The sequence below is a fragment of the Eulemur rufifrons genome, chromosome 3, assembly GCF_041146395.1.
Source record: "Eulemur rufifrons isolate Redbay chromosome 3, OSU_ERuf_1, whole genome shotgun sequence".
Lineage (NCBI taxonomy): Eukaryota > Metazoa > Chordata > Mammalia > Primates > Lemuridae > Eulemur > Eulemur rufifrons.
The window spans coordinates 31,860,343-31,883,178 of record NC_090985.1 but is presented as its reverse complement, the minus strand read 5'-3'; the positions used below and the strand labels follow the sequence as shown (position 1 = coordinate 31,883,178).

General features: G+C 46.4%; 1 protein-coding gene across 2 annotated transcripts in view; it reads right to left on the bottom strand.

The window, feature by feature from the left end:
• The window catches only part of ZFAT (zinc finger and AT-hook domain containing), a 187,649-nt gene extending 165,939 nt beyond the window's left edge, over positions 1-21,710 (bottom strand). For both annotated transcript variants that reach the window (XM_069465392.1, XM_069465391.1), the window contains exon 1: positions 21,493-21,710. In XM_069465392.1, coding sequence (XP_069321493.1) covers positions 21,493-21,511 — 19 coding nt within the window. In that variant the 5' untranslated portion in view covers positions 21,512-21,710. The remainder of the gene's footprint in view (positions 1-21,492) is intronic.
• Between the last annotated feature and the right edge of the window lie 1,126 nt (positions 21,711-22,836).

Here is a 22,836-nt window from a genome sequence, read left to right as displayed (position 1 = left end):
ATGTACCTAATGCCACTGAACTCTATACCTAAAAATGGCTAAAATGATAAATTTTATGTTATGTATACTTTACCAAAATTTTAAAAAGGTAACCATTGGGTACACTGGGTAAAGGGTACACGAGACTTGTGTATTACTTTTACAGCTTCCTGTGAATCTATAATTATGTCAAAATACACAATTAAAAAAAATACCATGGCAAACAAAACTAGTCTGGATCCTCCGGAAAGGACACTAAATTTGAGAAGATTGTGTATGCTGCTAGGTGGCTGACCCATCACCCCATTCAATCCCAGCCACCCTGTGCAGCACGTAAAGCTCAGAAAGGTGGAGTGAGACGGCTCGCAGAGACACAGCCAGGACACAGTCCAGTTGGTATACACGTCTCCAGGTGATGGTGGGAGATTCGGGGTCTGAAGGGCTGGCTGTGGTCCCCACCCCCTTGCCCGGTACCTTCCATACTACCTGCACTCATTACCTGTGGCGAGAGCCCCACCAGCCTAGCGCCACCATCCCTCTGGCAACGATGCTGCCAGGAACACAGCAGCCACTCAATAAGTGTTAGACAAACGGATGATTACAAAATGATTAAACATTTGTCAATAACCACAAGAAGACAAAACGCTACATGACTAGACTATTAAATTACTCTATTTAAAAGCTATGGCTCACAAATCTCTTATTTCTTCTCCTTGATTAGCATAAATCATCCTCTCTGCTTTGTAACTATATTTACTTGGATTGATTAACTTTAAAGAGAGTTCAACAGCCAAAGCTAAGATCCCATTAAATAATCTAACTTATGAGAAGAGGAGTAGGGTGGAAAATTCTTTCTGAGTTATATTTTTGTTTTCTCGTTTTTCACTTACCCACAGGTTATTAAATTCATAAGGGCCAGCAGCTTCCAATAGGAGTGGAAATATTTTTAACAACATCAAGATGGACTGATGTCACAGCCAGTATAATGAATAAATTCTCATATTGTGCAGAATTTAAAATAACTTTTCCCTTTATGTTTAGGAAAACAGACTCAGGTTAGGACAAAATATTTTCCTTCCCTTTAGGTTATCTTGCAGAACTTTCAACCAGCCGTGTCATCAACATCGTTATCATCATCACACTTAGTGAAAACTTGCTGTAACCAAAACAATGGGATTGAAAGAGGAGGCTATAGAGGAGAAGGAAGCTTAAATTAATTAAACCTTCACCATGAGGGCACCACCAGAGGCTCATGCCAGGCATATCTAATCTTCACAGCAATCCTATGAAATAGGTTTTATTATTGAATTTCCTCAAATCTAAGAAAACGCCTATTTTGAGAAGCACTAATATTTTACATACCACTAAAAAAAAATGATAAAAACACTGCCAAATAAACTAAGACACAATGGTTTCTTATCACACCAATTGTAAGACACCTCCCAATTTTAGAGATGTCAAAGCATTAGTGTTTGAATCGATGACATTCAGTAATACCTGAATATCTCCATATCTGACGGAGGCGATGAGGCAACGCAGGTTCCGCACAGTCTAAGTGCTAGGCAGCTGGACGTGAGCTTGGGAAAGCCTGACTCCTAACCCCAGCTCTCTCCTGTAAGGTCCCACGTCCCCACTCTGCACCCCCCCTCCCCCCCCCCCCCCCACAGCCTGCCAGCACTGCTTCTGGACTCAAGCCCTGCTTTCAAGAGAGAGGAGATAAACATATCCTCAGTACCGGGTGCTTTCACACTCCTTCACATTTAATTCTGCTGCCAGCCCGTAAGGCACCTCTGTGAGAACTGGGCAAATGCACTTCTTCCTTAAGACACTAGCACCCCCTGTCAGAAAGTGACGTAACACATTGAGTTTGTTGGAACAAGACACTTTACTGCCATTGCTGGAAAACTTTCATAATAAACATACAAATCTATTATGTGCGATGAGCCCCCCTCAGAAGTGACACCCTTGTTCAGTGTACAACCTGCAAAGCTGTACACAGTAGACCTGCCTAACAGGTCAGACACAAAGATAATATTATCCTACGTTACAGATGAGGAAGTCATAACTTGCCTAGGAGGATCAAATACAGGCCTATATGATTCCAAAGCTACCTTGATCAGCTCACCAGGAGCTTACAAATTAGGTAGGAAAGCAGGCTATGTGTGCACATCTACACAAAACCATATTGACCATATGCCATAGGAAAGCCTGTGGAGAAGGCAGAAATCTCTGCGGTGAGGCACCTGGGGAAAGATTGTGGGGGGGCGGGGGAGTTGAACTGGCCCAAGAGGTGGCAAGACAGCTGGAGGAAAGGAAGAAGGGAAAGGAAGCAGCCCAGCCAGTGGAGGAGGGACCTAGGCAGGGAGCCTTACCTCCTGGAAGAGCCGTGGATGTCCAGGGGGAGGAGGGATTTAAGGCAGGCCAGACAGCGGGGTGCCTCCAAGCAGGCAGCGACCAAGGAAGAGCCCTACAGTCCAACACTTGGCCAGGAACGGCAGGGGGCCCACCCCGGGAGGTCTGGAGACAGAGGGCAGGGCCCACAGCAGCCTGCCTTGTCCCCTGGCTGCCGGCCAGGTCTAGTCAATGGGGGCCCAAATGCTGAATTTGTATGTGGAGTCTCTTGATTTTGAAGCACTGGCAACTGAGATTTTTCTGCAAAAACAAACAAAAAAACTGTGTATACCAAACAAAGCAAGGTTAGATCTGGCCTGAGGGCAGCCAATTTGCAATTTCTGATAAAAGGTTTTCCACCTGGGTGACTAGGGGAAAACTGTTCACTGGCAGGGGAAAAGCCAAGGAAATTGGTCTGAAAAAACAGAGAAAAGGGGGGGCAGGGGAGGGAGCGAGAGAGAAAGGGAAAGAGGACCCAGCACCCTCTGCCCATCCACCCAGCTCCCAGCACCCAGTGCCAGTGATTGGCTCTGAGCACATGAATCATGAATAGAATTATTTCCTAGCTTAAAGGCTTTCTCCGAGTTTTTACGATCTTTCACAATGGGGATTACATGTGTAGCCAAAGAAAAAATTTAAAAGCCACTTAAGTTGATGTTAGAAATAAAGGGACAAAATAGTAAGATCTCCCTCTTGGGGGAGGAAGCCTTACTGATCCCCGGACAGTTCTGGCCTCAGGCAAGTCAACCAGCTCTGGGCCCAACACTGACTGAGGCAGAGATCAAGGCCAGAGCTGCCCACACTGCAGGACGTGCCAGCTCTGGACATGAGGCAAAACACATCCCACGGCGGCTGAGTTCTTGGTATTTCTCTTTGATGTTGATGAGAAATTTCACCGGGTGGGAGCAGCTGAGGATATCACTAATGCCTCTTCCGGCCTTTCTGTCCTAATAATAAAATTGATACAATAACCAAAAAAAGAAAAGAGGAAATCAGATTTGATGGGGAAAAGGAATTCTTGGCACAAAAGTTAATATGCATTGCAAGGAGATAACTGGTGGGTGCGGACAGCCTATCCTCAAAGTGCCAGATTCCAGAACTGCAAATATGTGGGCCAGGCGAGCAATGGCAGTCCCAGGTGAGCAAACAGCAGACTCAGGGTTGGGGGAGGCCAGGCAGGGAAAGGCACAAGAGCTCCTGGAGCTGGTGTCCCAGGAAAGTCTGCACACGACAGCCACGGGAAGGAAAGGCCTCAAGACTTCATGGCCCAAAGCATGACCACGCTGATCCTCCCCACTGTCCCCTACAGTGGCCAAGTGGATGGTGCCATCCCTACGCCCACCATCATCCCCATTTTACAGAGGAGAAGCCTGGGGCTCAGAGAAAGCAGTAAATTGCCAAAGAGCCCCACCCAGAAAAATCACAAAGCCAAAACTTAACCAAGACCTTCCAAGTCGACCAGCACATCTGCCCACCCACCTCGTGCCCACCCACCTCGTGCCCACCCACCTTGTGCCCAGCCCTGTGCTGGGAGATCATCTGTTATTTCCTGTAATATAGGGAGCCATCACTTGGACAAATGCAAGTCTTGGGGTCCCCGACCTGTAGCCAGCATCATGGTTAGAGGGACATTTCAAATGACTAATTACAACAAAGAAGAGTAGCTGTGCTAAGACTGGGACTTTGCTCTCTGTGTTTGGTATAATTTACTACAGCAATTCATCTCAGGGAGCAATATGTTGGAAAGGAGAGCATGCCAGATGTGGGTAATACCAGCTCACCCAAACCACACACTTAATAAGCATAGTCACTGCACAGCTTGGCAACAAGTCCAGAATCAAGGAACAGTGGGCCACCATGTGAGAGGCAGACCTTTTCAGTGAAACAACGGTGGGAGTTCCCAACAGGCAGAAAGCACCGACCTGCATTGATGGGCAGGCGCCATACACGTTCCAACAGCACCCTCTGGTGGCCGATCGGGCACTACACCTGATTAGGCCAAAAAAAGAGTAACATTTTCTAACTCTTTGCCCACTACCCCATTTAACCTTCACGTTACCCCAGTGAGGGAGGGGCTGCAGTATGCATTTTAAGATGAATTAACTGAGCCAGGGAGGGGATTACAAGGTTATACAGCAGGTAGGCGCACGGCAGGAACAAAACCCAAACATACGACTCTAAAGCCCAAGCCCCAGCCGCCCTCGTTAGGTGGAGGCACCGCTTAATGATGCTGATGGTCACGTGAGGGTGGAGTCGTCCTGGCAGCCCAGGTGCACCTGGCCAACCCCGCAGGTGAATCAGATCCAACTCAGACCACAGATTTTCCTAGTCTCAATCAGCCACTGCTTGGCCAATTCTCAACCTGCATAAAAACTATTTTTAAATCTCACGGGGCCCATTTACATCCACATTTCTGTGCAACGCGAATGACGGGGAGCGGGAGAAGCCTGACCGAGTCCAGGCGGCGTGCTTCCACTGGCACACAGTACAGGGAAGGCACAACTAACTACTCTGTGCTGAGGCACGATGAGTCACCCTGGCGGGGCTGGGGCCAGGGTCTTCTGGGGTGCAGAGGAAATGTGTTTCCTGATCTGGTACTGGTTCTGCAGTGAATTCAGTTTGTGAAGATTCACTGAGCCGTTCATCTGTCTGATGCACACTTCTCCACATGTATGTTATACATCACTCTAAAAAATGTAAACAATTTTTAAAGGAAAAGATATTCTGATTTACAATTGAACCTCTTATTTAAAACAACACAGATCGGAACCCAACTTTGGCTCTAGTAGCTGTGTGGCCCTGGGCCCACGTACTAAGCCTCTCTGAGTTTCGATGCACGGGGCTGTGGGGAGGACTCCAGACATCACCAAGACGACGCGTATAGCTCAGCACCCAGCCCTAATAGGTGCTCTCCTCTGTGACGCAGCAGGAAGGTTCCTGTCGGAATCAGAAGCCTGGGCCTCCCAGCCCCCAAGTGGCTCTCACACCTCCAATGGATAGATTCTGCCTAAGTCTTTGAATCTCTTTATGCCTCCTTTTCTCATCTGAAAGGTGAACAGCCCAAATTATAACTGGCCTTGTAATGTTTCAAAGTGGAACCTGGTCTTCAAGCCTTGTCCAGAGGCTAACGGGTAGTAACAGAAACAGCAGCACCTGGACCAAGGCAAGGGTGTGGGGCAGACCCACCAGCACGCACCTCCCCTACAGCCTGGAGAGGTGCCATGACCCAACTCCCCATCTCCTGCCTCCCCCCATAAATAATCTCCAAGGTGCCTTCCCAGCTCTGATGTTCTGTGAGTTGAAGTTCCCATAAATGCACACCCCTAACTTGTGGAATTATTATAATGCATCTCATAAAATGCTGATGAACACGCCAACTTCTATCGCTCACAAAGTTAACGTGTTTATTAAACGCAAGGGGAGAAATCCCATGGGTGTTTCTTTGCTGAAGCTGGATTAACAAAATAAAATGAGAAATGCTCAGTATCAGCTATAATTAAGGCTGGGCCAACAGTTGCATTATAATTTTATGCATACACATTTCTTCCATGTTGAAACTTGGCATAAATTTTTTTTAAGTTATTTTTAAGCACTCTCAAAATGAGAGCCCTGGGCAATGAAGTATATTCATATTTAACACAATAATCATAGCTGGAAAATGTGGCCCTTATGAAGCACCACAAATAATTTTATATAAACGGGAACAGCCCCTCACCCCCAGAGCAAACATGCAGGAAGCGCATGGGACCCAGTGCAGACCTCCGACATCACAGCTACCCATTTGCAAACTGACAAGGGCTCCCTGAAGAGGCTCCTGCCCATAACTCTCATCGATGCCTCTACAGTAACCAAGCCTCTGTGATCGTTTCCATGTCAAAAGTAAAGCGAGCAAAATCCTCCCACTTTATAGTGTATTTGAGAGGGAAGCAGCAATGCCCGTAGCTACCATACCCACCCCCACCATATCCCCAAGTTTCCAGTTGTTCAATTTTGTTGCTCTTGTGTATTTTGGTTCCCTTGTGTGGCAGGCACACCTCTCATTGCACATCTGAACTTAAAAGGCTGCCTTAAAACCAGCTTCCTCACTGGGCTCACGTCAGAAACCCTAGATTCAAACCCCATGTCATCCGCCACTTTGGCACGACTGAAGCCACCTTTCCCTTCCAGGACCTGCAGTGACTAAGCCCAAAAACAGAGATAACCACAGCTGACCTCATAAGGTCAAAGGGGTGGGAGGCTTGAGTTGGGAGGGCAGCTTGTGTGGGTGAACACCAGGAAAAGGGCTTTGGAGACTGCTAAATAGGGTGCCAATGCTAAAGAGAACAGGGAATTTTCTAAATCCAAAAAAGTCCAGCTGGATAGCTAAAGCTGCTGCCATGTCCTTAGTTGCTTCTGCTACTGTCTGATACAGACACATATATACAAACACATGCACACAGAGAAAACATACATGCATGTGTGCATGCACATGCACACACAGAAAACATGCATGTGTGCATACATACACACACAACACACACATGCATACACGTATATAAACACGCTTTCTGTAGGCAATTCAGAAGCTTTTAGAAGGACAATATAAACAACACAGCATCAATAATGACAGCAAGGCCAGGCACAGTGGCTCATGCCTGTAATCCTAGCACTCTGGGAGGCTGAAGCGGGAGGGTCTCTCGAGGTCAGGAGTTAAAGACCAGCCTGAGCAAGAGCGAGACCCCGTCTCTACTAAAAATAGAAAGATATTATATGGACAGCTAAAAATATATATAAAAAAATTAGCCGGGCTTGGTGGTGCATGCCTGTAGTCCCAGCTACTCAGGAGGCTGAGGCAGGAGGATTGCTTGAGCCCAGGAGTTTGAGGTTGCTGTGAGTTAGGCTAATGCCATGGCACTCACTCTACCCAGGGCAACAGAGTGAGACTCTGTCTCAAAAAAAAAAAAAAAAAAGGAAAGAAAGAAAGAAAAAGAAAATAGTGACAGCGAATAGAAATCAGGACTCGGAACTCCAAGGAACTGGAAAAAGAAAGAGCCACTAGCAACCAGAGAAAGAAGGTGTGGAAACAAAGGGAAGAAAGAAAACCAGCCACAGGGAGCTGTCAGGAGCCCTGGGAGGAGGAGTTGGGACCCAGCTCTGGAAAGACAACTCGCTCAGGGTCCCATCAGTCCTCCTCTAATCTCTTCCCTCTCCATCAGGGGCCTCAAATTCTACCCCCATTTTCTATCCCATTGCACCCTCAAGCCATCAGGAGGAGGAAAAGACTGAATAAAAGCTTGATGCAGCCTCAGGGAACCTAGAGATGCAGGAGGTGGGACCGCAGCCAACCTTTCTGGATTAGAGCGGTTTGTGAGTTAGACCTGTCCAGACAGCGTTTCCTCACTCTGCTTCCTCGGGTTATTTTCAAGATCAAGGCAGCTTATCCCAGTAAAGCACCGAGCTCAGGGCCCGGCACACGAGTAGCTGAAGATGCTGCCTGCCTCTCTCCCCTTCTCTTCACTCTTCTAACATCACACCACTTAGGTGAGGGTTCCAGCCAACTAAAGTTCGTAGAGATGCTGACTCTACTCACCCGCTTCTCCTACTTGAGTGATGCTTTAATTCAACAAAGGTGTAATGAATGAGCACATTTACTATGGGTAGCATCGAGCAGGAGGAGGCAGGAGAGAGGACAGATGAGTAATATTTCCTACTGTCAAGGTGGACAACTTACTGGGTAAAACAAGCTTGAAAACAACATGTAGGGCCAAGTAGATTCATTCAACAAACAGTCTGTTCTTAAAATGTGCCAGGCACTGTTCCTGGAGATGGCCCCTGCCTGACGACACTTCCTAGAGTGAAGAACACAGACAATGTATAGCTCTGCAAAAGCCGGAGGAAAGACATCCCCACAGCCGGGCACTCCAAACCGCAGCTCAAGAGGCGTGACTCTTTGTCCAGGCCTGCGCAGTCCAACAGAAATATGACATGGCCACTGATGGCAGTGGAAATTTTCTAGAAGCCACATTAGAATAAAAAAACACAAGTAAAATTAATTTTAACAATGTTTATTTAACCTAGTATATCCAAAATAAACTCATTTAACTTATAATCTATTTCTAAAAGATCAATGAAAAATTTCATTTTTATTTTTTTTTTAGAGAAAGGATCTTGCTCTGTCGCCCAGATGAACTCCCCAGCTCAAGTGATCCTCCTGCTTCAGCCTCCCAAGTAGCTAGGACTACTGGCATGTGCCACCACACCCGACTATTTTTTTATTATTTTTTGTAGAAATGGGGTCTCACTATGTTGCCCAGCCTGGTCTCAAACTCCTGGCCTCAAGTGATCCTCCCACTTCGGTCCCCCAAAGTGCTGGAATTACAGGTGTGACTCACTCCGCCCGGCCTCATTTTTTGTTTAACTAAGTCTTCAAAATCCAGTGTTTTCTTTTCCACTTAGAGCACATCGGAGTTTGGACTAGGCACAGATCCAGTGTTCACATTATTTCCAGGATACCAGGCAACGTTTTCACTGCTGATCAGAGAAATGTGGTCTTCAGGTTCCACTCCCTGACCTCCAGAGGGGTGGGAGAGGGATTCCACAACCCCAGGCTCTTGGGGACTTACTGAGTTAGGAAAATCAAGACAAAGAATTAGCAAACTTAAAACTTACAGACCAGAGTCCCTGTCTGCACTATTCTGGGAGAGGCAGATGACAGAGGAACATTTTCATTTATTACTGTCACAAGTTTAAAAGCTGGCTGTGTGCTCTGGGTTCCTGAGTTCATAATCAAAAGAGATAAAATAAAATAACAGGCTGGGCGATGTGGGAAACATGTAAATTCAACTCCACGCGTTCACTTTATTTATTATGAAACCCTGAGATTGGTCTCAGTTTTAAAGTGCTCTGAATTTGAAAATTAATTCTAGAAGAAAGAACCACCCTTTAATATTAGGATAAAGTCTTTTCAAATTTCAGAATAAAGCTTTAAATTTAAAGAAGAAAAACCACTGGGAAAAGACAAATTCTCCAAACCCCACCGCCCACCTGTCTCCAGCCTACCAAAATGATCTGGCCCATTTTTCCTGGTAACTCAAAATACCTGGGTTCTTCAGTTTTTATTAGGGGAAAAAGTACAATTATGTTTAATTTATGCACAATAGCCTCATAATTCAACATTGAATGAATGCCTAACACGTGTCACATACTATGCTGGGCACAATTAGGAATGAGGAAGACAGATCATCCCTCCAGGAACATAAACAAGTAACTCCATTTTGTTCATGAGAATAATTTTACATGACTGTGGTGTTATTTGTGGCCTAATTTGGTAGACTTTTGCCACTGGAAGGGACAGAGAAGTGTTCAAGTCCAGGCTCTGGGCCAGTATCTAAGCAGGATCAGACAACCCTGCCTGACCCTCCCATGCAGAGATACCACCGTGCTGGGCAGCTGCCACCTGTGTCTATACCACTGGGAACCTCAGAAAGTCAGGCTACCCACCCCCGTCTCCCCGACCGGGCTCCAACTGGTGCAATCTCAGGAGGTCCCTGGAAAGTCCAGCCCCTCCCGCAGCCAAGCACTATAAGTATCTGAACAAGCTATCCGGGGGCCCCGGTCTTCTCTCCTGCAGGCTTGGCATGCTGGCCCTTCAGTCATTCCTGACTTGTCCTGGGCTCCGGTGAGGTCACACTGTGGTGGTGGCCCGGAGGAGTGTTTCCCAGGCAACCCGTAACAGGTCCATTCACATGTATGTCCCCTAGGAGGCGACAAAGGGCAAAGGAGAACAGCTGCCCGAGAACTAGTTCTTGCAAGGCGAAAACCGGCAAGCACCTGCTCGATGTTTAGCAAACTTTTTTCATTAATTCAAGAACCTCATTATTCAAGCCTCAGCTCAAACCTTGCTTTCTCAAAGAGACTTTTCTTAAACCCCCTTCAATATAATTTAGGTTTCCAGTACTCTTCCCTCTCCCCACATATATGCCTTGTAGAGTGGCACAATTTATAATCATGTATGTGATGGTGTGTTTGTTTAACCTTTCTCCGCCTGTCTTACAGTAGATTGTAAGCACGAAAAACATCAATACGGTTTAACTCAAAATACAATTAAATGCTTAAAAATATCAATGTTAAAGGATATAAAAGATATTTACCTATAAACAGAGAAATTCTGCATTTCCTTTGTCAGGAAGACTAGAACATGTCCAGAGTGCTCACCTAAGAATCCCTGAGGATACTGGGAAGGAACTAAGTCACTCCTAACTCATACTTCTAGGAAACAGAGATGACAGTGTGCTGGGGAAGAAAGATTGTGCTCAGGGCTGGAAAGCCCCCAGTCCAAAGCCCAGCAGAGGGAAAAGCATTTAACTTCTCTGACCCTCTGACTCCTCATCTATAAAATAGAAATAAATGCTACATTGGAATGGTGGTTTGAAGGAAGAAAAATCAGAACCAAGGCAAAGTGCCTGGAAGAAAGATGCTCAGCGGAGGGTAGCCAAATCAGGTGTCAGCAAGGGGACCACAGCCCCCTTCAATGGGGTAAGTCACTCTTCAATTCCACGCCTCCCCAGGACTCCTCCTTCCTGAAAACCCTCAGCTGTCCCATTCCCTGTGTTTGTGCCCCACACAAAAAGGAAGCAAAATTCAGTCTTCTCGCTAAAGTAAAAGAAACATTCACCTCAAAAATTCACACACTCAAAGAAAGTAAATAAAATAAAAAAGCGTGGGGGGAACGCTAAAATAAAATACAAACAGAAACAAATGAACCAACCAGTATTTTAAATGGATCATGATAACGACATTGAAACGGGAGAGAGGAGGACAAACCAGAGAAACTCTGGAAGTTGGTGTTTGTACTATAATACATGCCTGAGGCTAAAGAGAGAAAGAACTCTAATTAAATACTGAACTACTCTAGTTAGTAGGCTTCTTTTTCAGAGACACACTTTCGTGATTCTGAAACTATTTTTAGTATCGTCCAGGATTGAGCAAATAAGTAACTATGCTGTGGATACCAAGAGCCAGTTTTCTCTGTCAGAGAAGGGAGTTATAAATGTGGAAAAGGTGAAGAACAGAATAAACACAGTGGTGTTGGACTGCAACTGGCAAAACCTATCTGAACTCAGGATCTTTAAGATTAAAATAGATATAGATTGCTATGCCCATACGAATTCCAACACACGTATGTACTGTGGATGTGTATCCACCCACCCATTTCCTAGCTGTATTACCAAGAGGGCTGAGAAGCAATGACATCTCAGTACCAATGAGCTCACCTGGTTCCCAGATGTCAGTTTCTAAATACCATTCTCCACTAAAAGAAACCAGGTCTCCCTGTAGAAATGGCAGATTCCAGAGCTGGAACAGGGAAAGCACAAAATGATCCTGGACTATCTTATTGTACCAGAAAGTAAGGAAGTCCTCACAAAAGAGGGGACACAGAAGCCCAATTTAAAGGTCTTCAACTGGCCAAATATAGGGCAATTTGAATATCAAATTAAATAAAAAAGGATTATAAACCACTGACTAAAATAAAAATTCATGAATCCACAGTAATATAAATAGATAAAGGAAAAGAGAAAGTTAGTTCTTGCTTACACAGAAAGACAACTAGTAAAACAAAATGGTAACTACGTGAGGTGACAGATATGTTAATTAGCTTGATTGTGATAGTTATTTCACAATATATATCAAAACTGCTGTATACAATGTATACATACATCAAAACCTTTGTACACAATGTATACATATATCAAAACCATTGTATACCTTGGACATATACAATTTTTATTCACCAATTATACCTCATAATAAAACTGAGGGGGAAAAAAGATAACTATTAATAGTAAATGCAGACGAACTGATGGAATTAGAAACCTATCATTTAGCAACCGTCATGATGATGACTGATTCCAGCAAAACTCATCAATGCATGCTAAAACTACTGAATGAAGAAAGCTGGTGGAGTGAGGAGTAGCAGGATAAATACAAACAAGTCTCAAAATATCTCACCATAAGACATTTAATTACAAAGGGGAAAAATAGTAACTTCATAGTGAAGAAACCTGACCTCCTTAAATGTGTAGCATCACCAGTAAGGGGACAAACGAAGATCACATGCCTCCTGACATGATGTGCTGAGAATTCAGCATCATTTCTGTGGTACTCCTGCCCAAAACTACAGAATCTGAAGCCCATCGTAAGGAAATATTTCAAAAAGCCAAAGGGAGAGAGGGTCTACAAAAAAATATTAATAAATGGCCCGTGCTCTTCAAAAATATCAATGTCATGAAACACAAAGAGGAACTGCTCCAGATTAAGGGAACAAAGAGACATGACCACTGAGTGCAGTGCATAGCCCAGGGTTTCCTTTTGTTATAAAGGACAGGACGTCACTGGGACAATCCGTGAAACCTGAATAGTAGCATTGCATCGCTGTTTTCTCATTTTAACAATTGAAATGTGGTTATATAGGAAATGTCCTTGTTTTAGGAAATAAATACTGAAAATACTCAGGAGGAGGTAAAGGGGCATTATGTCTGCAACTTTATCTCACGTGGCTCAAAAAAGATAGAAGGTGGAGGGGAGAAAGGGGCAGAGAGAGAGTGGGCTTGGGAGAGCAAGCACAATGTGCAGTAAAATGTCAATACTATTATAATACCCAGAGACTCGGAGTGAAGGGCATATGGGAATTTTTGTAGTACTCTTTCTAGTTCTCTATAAGTAAAAAATTATGTCCAAATAACGGGTCAAACGAGAACAAATTCTGTGGGTCCAATATGCTTTGTTTCAGTATTTGAGCATCTCAAAGGGGTCAACACAGAACATGCTGCATTCGCTCATTCTCCTCTCCTTCCCATCACTGGTTCTCCCCTCCATCTCAAAAGGCTGCAGAAGCTCCATGCTCTTTTATTTACAGAAACTTCAGCTCTACTGAGCTCCTGCATCTCCTACCCACTTGAATACTCAAAACAACAAGTTGCTCAAAGAATAAAAGGTTTCCATGTAACCAAAGCCTCTGTCCTTGGAAGACATTTGGAGTATTAAATGGGGGGGGGGGGGGGGAGTCTGTTACTATAGTTATTACTATAACTAAAAGTCCCTAAATGTCCCCCCATTACAAATCTAAGGTTTAAAAAAAGAAAGAAAGTTGAAAAATAAGTTCTCAAAAAACTTGTCCACATTGAAAAAGCATGAGAATGAAGTCACCTGGAAAAGAGAGGATTTTCATGCCAACAGCGCCCCACAAGAAACAGTATCAGCATTATAACCACGCTACAAACTAACAGGCTTCCTGGTTTCAGGGGAGGAACCTGGGCTGGGAGAAAGTGCTGGGGCAGAGAAGGCTGGACTGACCCAGGCTTCCCTCCCAGTGCAGCCCCAGCTGGCAGCACTGGGAGATCATCCCATGACCGACCCACGTGAGGTCCAGGGAAGGCATCATGTCCCTGTCCCTCCCCACAGGGTGCCCGCACCCAGCACTTAGGAGACTGGACTTCTGTTCCCAGCTGGGTCCCTGGCTGCATGGTCTTGGGCAAGTCCCTTAACCTCTCAGGTCTGTCTCTGAAAAGCAAGAGCTCCTCTTCGAGTGTCCCTCTAAGGCTCCTCAGCCCCAGAGCTAGCCAAGCAAGCAGAACCACTTCTCACGGGCCCACCGCCCTGCTGTGGCTGGAGGTCAGGAGGGCAGCGCTGCCAGGGGAGAGTAGGGGCGACCCTGACCCTGACACCTGCCCAGCAACCCAGGAACCAACAGACCCCAGAGAGGGCCAAGTGAAAATTCAAGTCCGAAGGGAAAATTATTTTCTAAACTATACTTTTAAATTTTAAACAAAGAGTTAGCAGGACTGCTAACCCAGCCACTAGGGCTCCTCTATCAAGGCAGTCAAAGGGATAGGCGGGGCACCCCCTTTCCCACCCTGCAAACGAAGGCCACCTCCTCCCTGTCTCTATCTTCCTTCCGAGATCCCCTCACTCCTCCAGACGCCCCCTCGCTCCCTCAGGACGCCCACCACCCAGACAGCCCTGGGCAGGCCCCACCCATCCTGCCCAGGAAACTGCTCCCCAGCCCCGCCCAAGGAGGACAGGGTGGTCCCAGAGCAGCAGGAGGCCCTGATTGGCCCAGGGTGAGCATGTAACCCACAGCCGCGCTCCTGTGGCCAACCAGCAAGCCAAGAGGTGTGGCCTGAGGTGACAAGCCCCGCCCATCAGGGCCCCCCAAGATCTCCCCAAGCCGGCCCTGGGTCCCAGAAAGCCCCAAGAAGGCCCCATGACCCTGTGAGTTTGGGAAAACTTGAATGTCATATGTCTATCTTGGGCACGTTAGAGATTCTGAGATGGCCTCAGGCAGGACACTCGTCCAGTAATATTTAACACATCTGTGTTGAGCAAGGCCCTTATGTCCTCTGACCCCTCTTACCTGCTCCGACTGCACACAGAGAGCAGTTCAGGAAACGCTGAGAGAAGTCAGCCACCAGGGCTGGTCAGGAACACACGGAAAGAATCACACAACTAACAGCAGCAGGACTCTGATCCAGGACCCCGCCTCTCTGAGCCCCAGTTCCTAATCTGTACAATGGCAATGACAGCACCTGCCTCCCTGGGTCATCTGAGAATTAAATGAGGTAGGAGGTGTTGACACTCCAGGTACTCAAGAAATGTGGCGGGGCCCACTCAGTAGCCTGAAAAGAGGCACAGTTTGGTTTGGGATCAAACAGCACAAAGCTCAAATCTTGGCTTAACCACCTACCAGCATGTGACCGAATCTCTCTGACCCTCAGTTTCTTTGTCTACAAATCAAAGATAATATTCCAATAGTATCAAAGATAGAATATGATAATATCAAAGTTAATAACGTCAGAAAACTGTAGTTACACTGGCAGAGAACAATGGCCAAGAACACCTGACACAGAGCTGGGACACAAAGGAAGCTATAATTGTAGATAACCTTTCTGGTTAAGAATGTGAGCACTGGGCGGTTCACGCTGTTGGGATGAATAGGGTGTGCCACCAGGGCAGGGCAGGGCAGGGGCTGTGGCGGCCCAGGGCAGGAGCTTCGGCGCAGGCAGAAAGCTGGCACGCACCCATGGAGAGCTAAGTGGCACAGGGGCTACTCCAGGACTCCACGGCCAGATACAGTGGGACCGAGGACAGTGGCACATGCTGTGCATTCTCCGGCAGTGATATTCCATGACAGACTTTGAAAAGCCACAGGCTGCTCCCATAGAGTCGTGGGCACTTGAGTTAAACACAGGCTTGCTCAGCAAGAACCCTCAAGGCCACCTCAAAAACACTGCCTTGAGCACCAGCCACTTCAGTGTGCACCTCACCTGATTCAATTCTTCAGAGAATAAAATCCTGAGACAAAGGTATGTTTAGCTCTAATTTTACAGAAATGGAAATGGCTCAAAGAAGTCAAGAGAACTGTCACATGGTGGGGCCAGAATGCAAAGCTAGGTCTCTGGGACTCCAAAGCCAGTGCCATTTCCCAGAGCCTACATTTCGGGGGTTAGGGGTCCCCACAGATACCCAACCCAGCAAGAAGCAAGGCCAAGGAGATGAGCCAGGGCAGCCTTAGTAGATAGAGAGTGGGCCCTGCTGATGGAGGTGGAGACCCAGGCCTTACGCAGGGCCTAGCAGGCCAGAAGCTGCTCCAAGCTCTGCCAGGGGACTGGCCGCTGAAGGGACGGCTGAGGCAGGCTGAGCACACTTACCCCACCCCCAACCCCAGGGCTCAGCGGCTCAGGCCTGACCCCTGTACAAAGAAAGCACAAGGACCTGGAGGTTCACTGTTAACTCTGGGCTGTGACTGCCTCACCCCAGAGGAGCTCAGGCCAGCCCAGTAGGTAGGCACAGGCTGCTCACCCTGTGGGTCTCCTTCACGACCCCCAGCTTTCCTCCTGTGTGCTCTCCTGGCCTGGTCACTCTGCTCAAACATCACCCTCGAGGGTTTCCTGAGCCCCTGGCCCAGCCCAGATAGCAGTGACCAGCAGTGACCATGCCCCTCGCCACTTTACCTCGTGAAAACTTCCAGCACTGCCCAGGGACCCTGTACAACTGAAAGAGTTTAAACACAGGGACAGGGTCATGTCACCATCACCAAAGTCAAGACACAGAACACTCCCAGCACCCCACAAATTTCCCAGTACCTCTGTAGTCAACCCCTCTGTCCTTGCCAGCCCCAGCCAGCCAGTGGTTCTCTGTCCCTATAATTCTGCCTTTTCTAGAAATTCTTATAAATGCAATTACAAAGCACATAGTCTTTCCTTTTCACTGTGATAAAATACATGTAACAAAACTTACCATCTTAACCATTTTTAGGTATACACAGTTCAGTGGCATTAGGTGCATTCACATCGCTGTGCAACCATCACACATCCAGCTCCAGAACTCTTTCCTCTTCCCAAACTGCAACTCTGTCCCCATTAAACACTAACTCCCTATTAGTGACATGAAATCCTCAAGAGGAAAGAATGTGTCATATTAGACTGTGCATCCCTAGCAAACGACACAAAGTTTGGCACAAACATTTGGGTGAGCTAGGAGCAAACTTGGTAGTAAAAATACTAATACTGATACCCCTAGGGACAGCTCCTGAAGAAGAGGCCGCTGGCAGAGACACAAGGAGAATATCCAACACTAAGAAGGAAGACAGTTAAGGCCCCACAAGGAGCCTTGGGGCTGAGGTCAAACACCCTCCAGAGATGTTAAAATATCCCAAGCTCTCCCTGCTCCTTGGCTCCAGGTCTGCATCTGCACTGGTCCTCTCATGCCTCACTGCCCACTGTGGGACGCTGCCCCCTTCCTATCTGGACAGCCTGCAACTCTCACCAACGTCCTCTGAGGCCAGGTGCCTACTCCGCCCCTCCTGCCTCGGCCCAGACTCTGCTTGGAACACAAAGGTACCAGATTCCAAAGTTCAACACTTTGCAACTTCATTTATTACATGATTTAAAAGAACCCACAAGATTTGAAATCAGTATAGCAAAGAGATGTATGCACGCCCATGCTCACTGCAGCACTATTCACGATAGTAAAGTTATGGAATCAACCTAAGTGTCCATAACAGATCAATGGATAAAAAAAACTGTGGTATACATACACAACAGAACACTAGCCTTAAAAATGAAATTCTGTCATTTGCAACAACATGAATGGAACTAGAGAATGTGATTCTAAATGAAATAAGCCAGGCATAGAAGTACAAGTACTTCATGTTCTCTCTTATATGTGGAATCTGAAACAATGGAACTCAAAGAAGCGGAGATTAGAATGGTATTAATAATTATCAGAGGCGGGGGGGGGTGGGGAACGGGGAGGTAATAGTTAAAGCTTCAATTAGATGGGAAGAGTAAGTTTTTTTCTTTGAGATATATTGTATAGAATGGCGAATATAATAAATAATAATGTATTGTACATTTCAAAATTGCTGAGAGTAAATTTCAAATGTTCTCACCATAAAAAATGATAAATATTTGGGCTGATGGATGTTAATTAACTTGATTTAATTATTTTACATTATATTCATGGATCATAACATCACTTTGTACCCCATAAATGGATACAACTATAATTTCTTAAGTTACAATTTAAAAAGTAAAAATTTAAAAACAGAAAAAAGAAAATTCTGTTATCCAAATTTGAGTCCCTTTTTTTATATTAATATGCCAAGCAAAAGCAATCTCAGTTATCTGTATATTTTATGTTCCTTGAAGAAGAAAAAGGAGGCAACTTCAAATCTGTAAAAGGTGCCTAAAATGTCTATTTTGCTTCACTCCCAGGTTATTTCTTTTTCTCTTTTAAAAAGTTACTCAAACTCTATCCCACCCTTCCATCTACAAATGCGTAAGCAAGTAGATGACAATGTACTGAGTGGATGATACACACTGGAGAGGGTGGTTCTGCACAGGGAAGGGACAAATACCATTTCCTGAGTGCCACCAGCACCCACAGGGCAGGGGCAGGATTGTGTCTCTTTTCTCAGGGACTAGGGTTCCACATGACTTCCCTTGTGTCTGGAATCTGGTGAGAAGTGGATCTCGGCACCCAGAGCAAAGTGTTCTCTCTACCCTCCTAAACCGGTCCAACCCTTACAGTTGCCACGTGCCCTAGAGAAAGTTCAAAGACAGTGAAAGTTTAACAGGGTAAACAGCTGAGAAGAGAGAGAAAACTTAACTCCAGGCTAACTCCCTTCTATATAATTAAATCAGCCCATCTCAGTGCAGAGGTTTTCAGAGGCTGCAGGCATGAAACTATCTATAAAAGGAAATGCAATTAAGGAGAATCTTTTTAATATATCTGATTCTTGACTGCCCTTGCCCTAGGCAGCAACTTAATTCTACTTAGGGACAGCTACCTTTGAAAAGTTTTCATGTAAATTTTAAGGTGAGGAGAGAAAAGAAACACCAGAGGCAAATGACACATGGTTGAAAGAGGACCAATGTGAAAATAGAGCCCCAATTCAAAGCGATGGCCATCTCAGCTAGTTTGCCACCTGGAAGCCATGACTTACAGACCATAAGCAACTCCATCTCCTTATCATTCACTGTGCTGTCTCTCCTAATTTAACTCTTTTCAGAAATTATCTGGCCATGGTATTTCTAAAAATATGATCTTTTCTCATTTGTTACAGTGGAAAATTGAAGGAAACTACAACATATGCCCAGGGTTCTTTTTAGAAACTGTTAGGTAAATTCCAAAAGAGAAGAGGTGGGCAGTTCATTCTCTGTATAAGCAGCCATATGGGAGAAGGAAGGGACTAAATAGAGAAGTCAGTATTTTAAGTGTATCAAAATGGAGTCAAACCTTAACGAAGTGGGGCCTGAGGCTGTGAAGGAGGGGCCCTCAGGCACAGGTAATGCCTAAGACAGGAACTAGGCAAGGAATTCTTTAGAACCACAGTATTCCAGATAAGCCTCTTGCACAAGGTCACTTGCTGACATGGCTACCTCCACCAAGGAACTAATACCAGCTTCTGCAATCAGCCCCTAAAGCCAATGGTCTTTGTTTCAAAACAGCTTCCATGGAGTTCTCCTTTTTGTCTTTGAAAGTCTCCCCTTGACCCAACCTCTTTGGATGTGCCTATGATCCACCATAGCACACGTATCCCTGACTGCAATCCCCTACTATTCTCGAATAAATTTCAGGTTAGGCATCTCTTATCTGAAATGCTTAGGACCAGAACTGTTTCAAATTTCAGATTTTTTTCAGATCACTGAATACTTGCATATCCATATTGAGATACCTTGGGGTAGGGGACCCAAGTCTAAACACAAAATTCATTTATATTTCATATATACCTTCTAGACATAGCCTGAAGCTAATTTTATAAAGTATTTCTAATAATTTTGTACATGAAACAAAGTTTGTGTACACTGAACCATCAGAAAGCAAAGGTGTCACTATTTCAGCCACTCATATGAACAATCTGTGGTTGTTTGGCATCACCAGCAATCCTGTCTGAACTTAAATGCTACCAATAAGCAATCATTTTCGTATACTTATTCACACATAAGTACTTAATAGTAAAAAATATGATATACTATTAACACAGTAAAAAAACGATGTGTTCAGGGTAACTACGCAGCACAGTGGCTTCACCAAAACAACTGTCAGCTGTCAAATAACAACAACAAACAAGGACAGGTTTTCAATGAATCATTAAGGCTGCATTTATTTTTGCAGTATTAACAACACCATCGTCACTGTCCTGCACCTGCGTTTTTGACTGAGACCCTTCATGAGGTGAGGTGTGAAATTTTCCACTTGTGATGTCACATCAGCAAAGTTTCAGATTTTGGGGTATTTCAGATTTTGAATTTTCGGATTAGGGATGCTCAACCTGTATTTCCTTTGGAGAGTCGGTCTCTGGTGCTCCTATTAGGGTGATATAAGAAAGCATGCCTGGTGCAGCTCAGGTCTCCCGACCCCCCACTGTGGCTCTGGGCCCACTCATCACTCCACCACACACTCCCACACCTGGTCCATCTGGCACAACAGCAGGTAAGGGCAGGGCCAAGGCTCACACTGCTCTTTACTCCTGCACAGTGTGCAGGGGGCTCCATGCAAAGCTCTTAGTTTGAACTAAAGAGGCCAGGAAAGGTGCCCCTGGGAATTGGGAGTAGTGCACCCTGCCTCTCACCCTTCACCATGGGGACACTTACTACAGATGCTTCAGCAGATGAGCTGTAGGCTCACAGATAAAGCTGGAGAGGGGCTGCTGTGAAGCATAAGCCCGAGTGACATGATGTTTGCTTCTCCCAAAGGTCACCTGGGCCCCAGCACGGAAACCAGATGGACAGGGGCAGGCGTGATCATTCATTCTTCCGTTCACTAAGTATGTACTGAACGCTCATAAGCCAAGCCCTACTCTAGAGGAGGGAGGTACAAGCCAGGAATGCACGCAGGAGTTTGGATTTTATCCCAAGTTGGAGGGAGCTGTTATTTAAAGTCCCAGCTCTGCCATTTTTAAACCGTATGAAAATGACCTCTTTGAACTTTTGTTCCTCATAAATAAATAACCTACAAATTAGAGCTGTCAGGTATGCTGAGCAGCAAAACGTATTAAGTCAGTGCCCGAGTGTGGAAGCTAGAGTTAATTACAGGTGAAGGACCCCAAGCTCAAAGTTAAATGACTTGCACTGGGTGTAAACTGGAAAGTCTTGTCACTCTATTAAATGGTCCAGCCAGCTGAGAAGCTGCTTCGGTGCGTAAAGCCAGAGACAGCGGCCCAGAGGAGGTACCCATTTCACAGAGGTGGATCCTGAGGCCAGGCAAGCAAGAGGCCCAGCCAAGGTAAACCGAACCAAAGAGTTGGCAGCACCGAGATTCGAACCTCGAGCCCACTGGACCGCCTGAGCTCCGTCGCTGGAGCGCGCCCAGGCGCTACCCGTTGCCCTGGAAACGGCCCCGCGCTTGCTTTCCTACTAGTTCTCTCCTTACTTTTTTTTTGGCGGCGGGATACTGCCAGCGACTGAACGTGTGGCCGCAGAACGCTGCTACGCTCGCTCTCCGCCCCAGGCCGCGGATCCCTCCGCCGGCCGCCGGCCTGCGCGCCGCTTTGCCTACTCGACGCTCGAAACGGCTTCCCGCGCGCCGCGCGCCGCGCCCCACCCCCACCCCGTCCTCACCCCAACCCCCAGCTCGGCTCACCTGCCGCCCGCGTCTCCATGGCAACGCCCCCACCGCGGAGGAAAAAAAAGCCTCGGGCTCTTCTGGGCCCCCTCCCTTGCCGACCGAGAAGGCGGGGCGCCCCGCTGATGCTTCGCTTTTTATTTTTATTTTTTTAAGAAAAGAGCCGGCGAAGTTATGGCGAATCTGCGGCATCCAACATGGCGGATGGAGTCTTCGCCCTCCTCCCCACGGGGCGCAGACGCCTGCGCAGCGCACGCCCGCCTCGGGTGACCCTCCCCTAGCGCCGAGCGCGGCCCGGCGGGGCCGGCCTAACGCGCATGCTTGCGCACGGAGGCCGTGCTTTTTATCCCGCTCCGCCGATTCTGCTGGTCCGCGTTTTGAGCCACGCCCTGGGAGGGGCTCCCGCGAGGCTGGGGAATACGGACCTCGAGACCTCCCCGCTTGTGCCCCGCGTCCGCACGCCGCCCTTGGACCCGCTGGACACGGGGCGTCCGGGCTGGAGCTGCACGGAGAGTTCAGGGCTCGTCTCCTTGTTCTGCCTTGTACTAACCTATTTGAGGCACCGAATTAACTTTCCTTGGTCTCAGTTTACTAGTTTGGTATTCGTAGTGGTTACAACCTGCATCCCACTCGGAGGTTGCAGTATTTCCCCAAGCGTGGGATGCTTTCCGCTGGGGTACCCGGCTGGATTTTAGTTGGTACAGAGCATTGAACAACTTAGACTCACACGTGAGAAAGCGACTTCCTTGTCTTTTGGCCTCTTTCTTCTGTTTTCCTCTCGATAAAAGTCTCAGATGGGTGTGAGCACGTCTCTCTGACACTTGCTCCTTCTCCGGCTGCTGGCTCAGCCTCCAGCGGGCCACCATATCTGGTTGAAATTTAATGACCTTGTTTTCCTTGTTTGATGTTGAGGTGGTCATCGCCAGTGCTAGCTTTAGCTCTGGGCTCAAATAACATCTTCAAGCCCCACCGCCACCGCGTCTAAAGTAACCCTCCTAAGTTAGTTTATATTTTACTATCTGATGTTAGTTTATCTCGATCGCTTACCTTTGTCCGTCGTGGTCACTCCTTTAGCCCCAGAAACTAGAACTGAGCCTGACGATTATTTATTGAATAAAAGAGTTTGTGTTGTTTGTTTTAAGGTTGCTTTCTATTTACCACAAGTGATAACTTTCATTTATGAAAGTAATATGAAGTTTTCTTTTTAAATACAACTTATTTGCATTTTTTAAAATTAGTCAAAAAAAATGGTAGTGGTATGGTCAAAAAAAAAAAAAAATGTAAAAGCAGACCTTAAGTGGCCAAAGTTTGGGAAACACTGATTTATTTTTATGGTTCCCCTGAAATGCTAGTGTTTGCCTG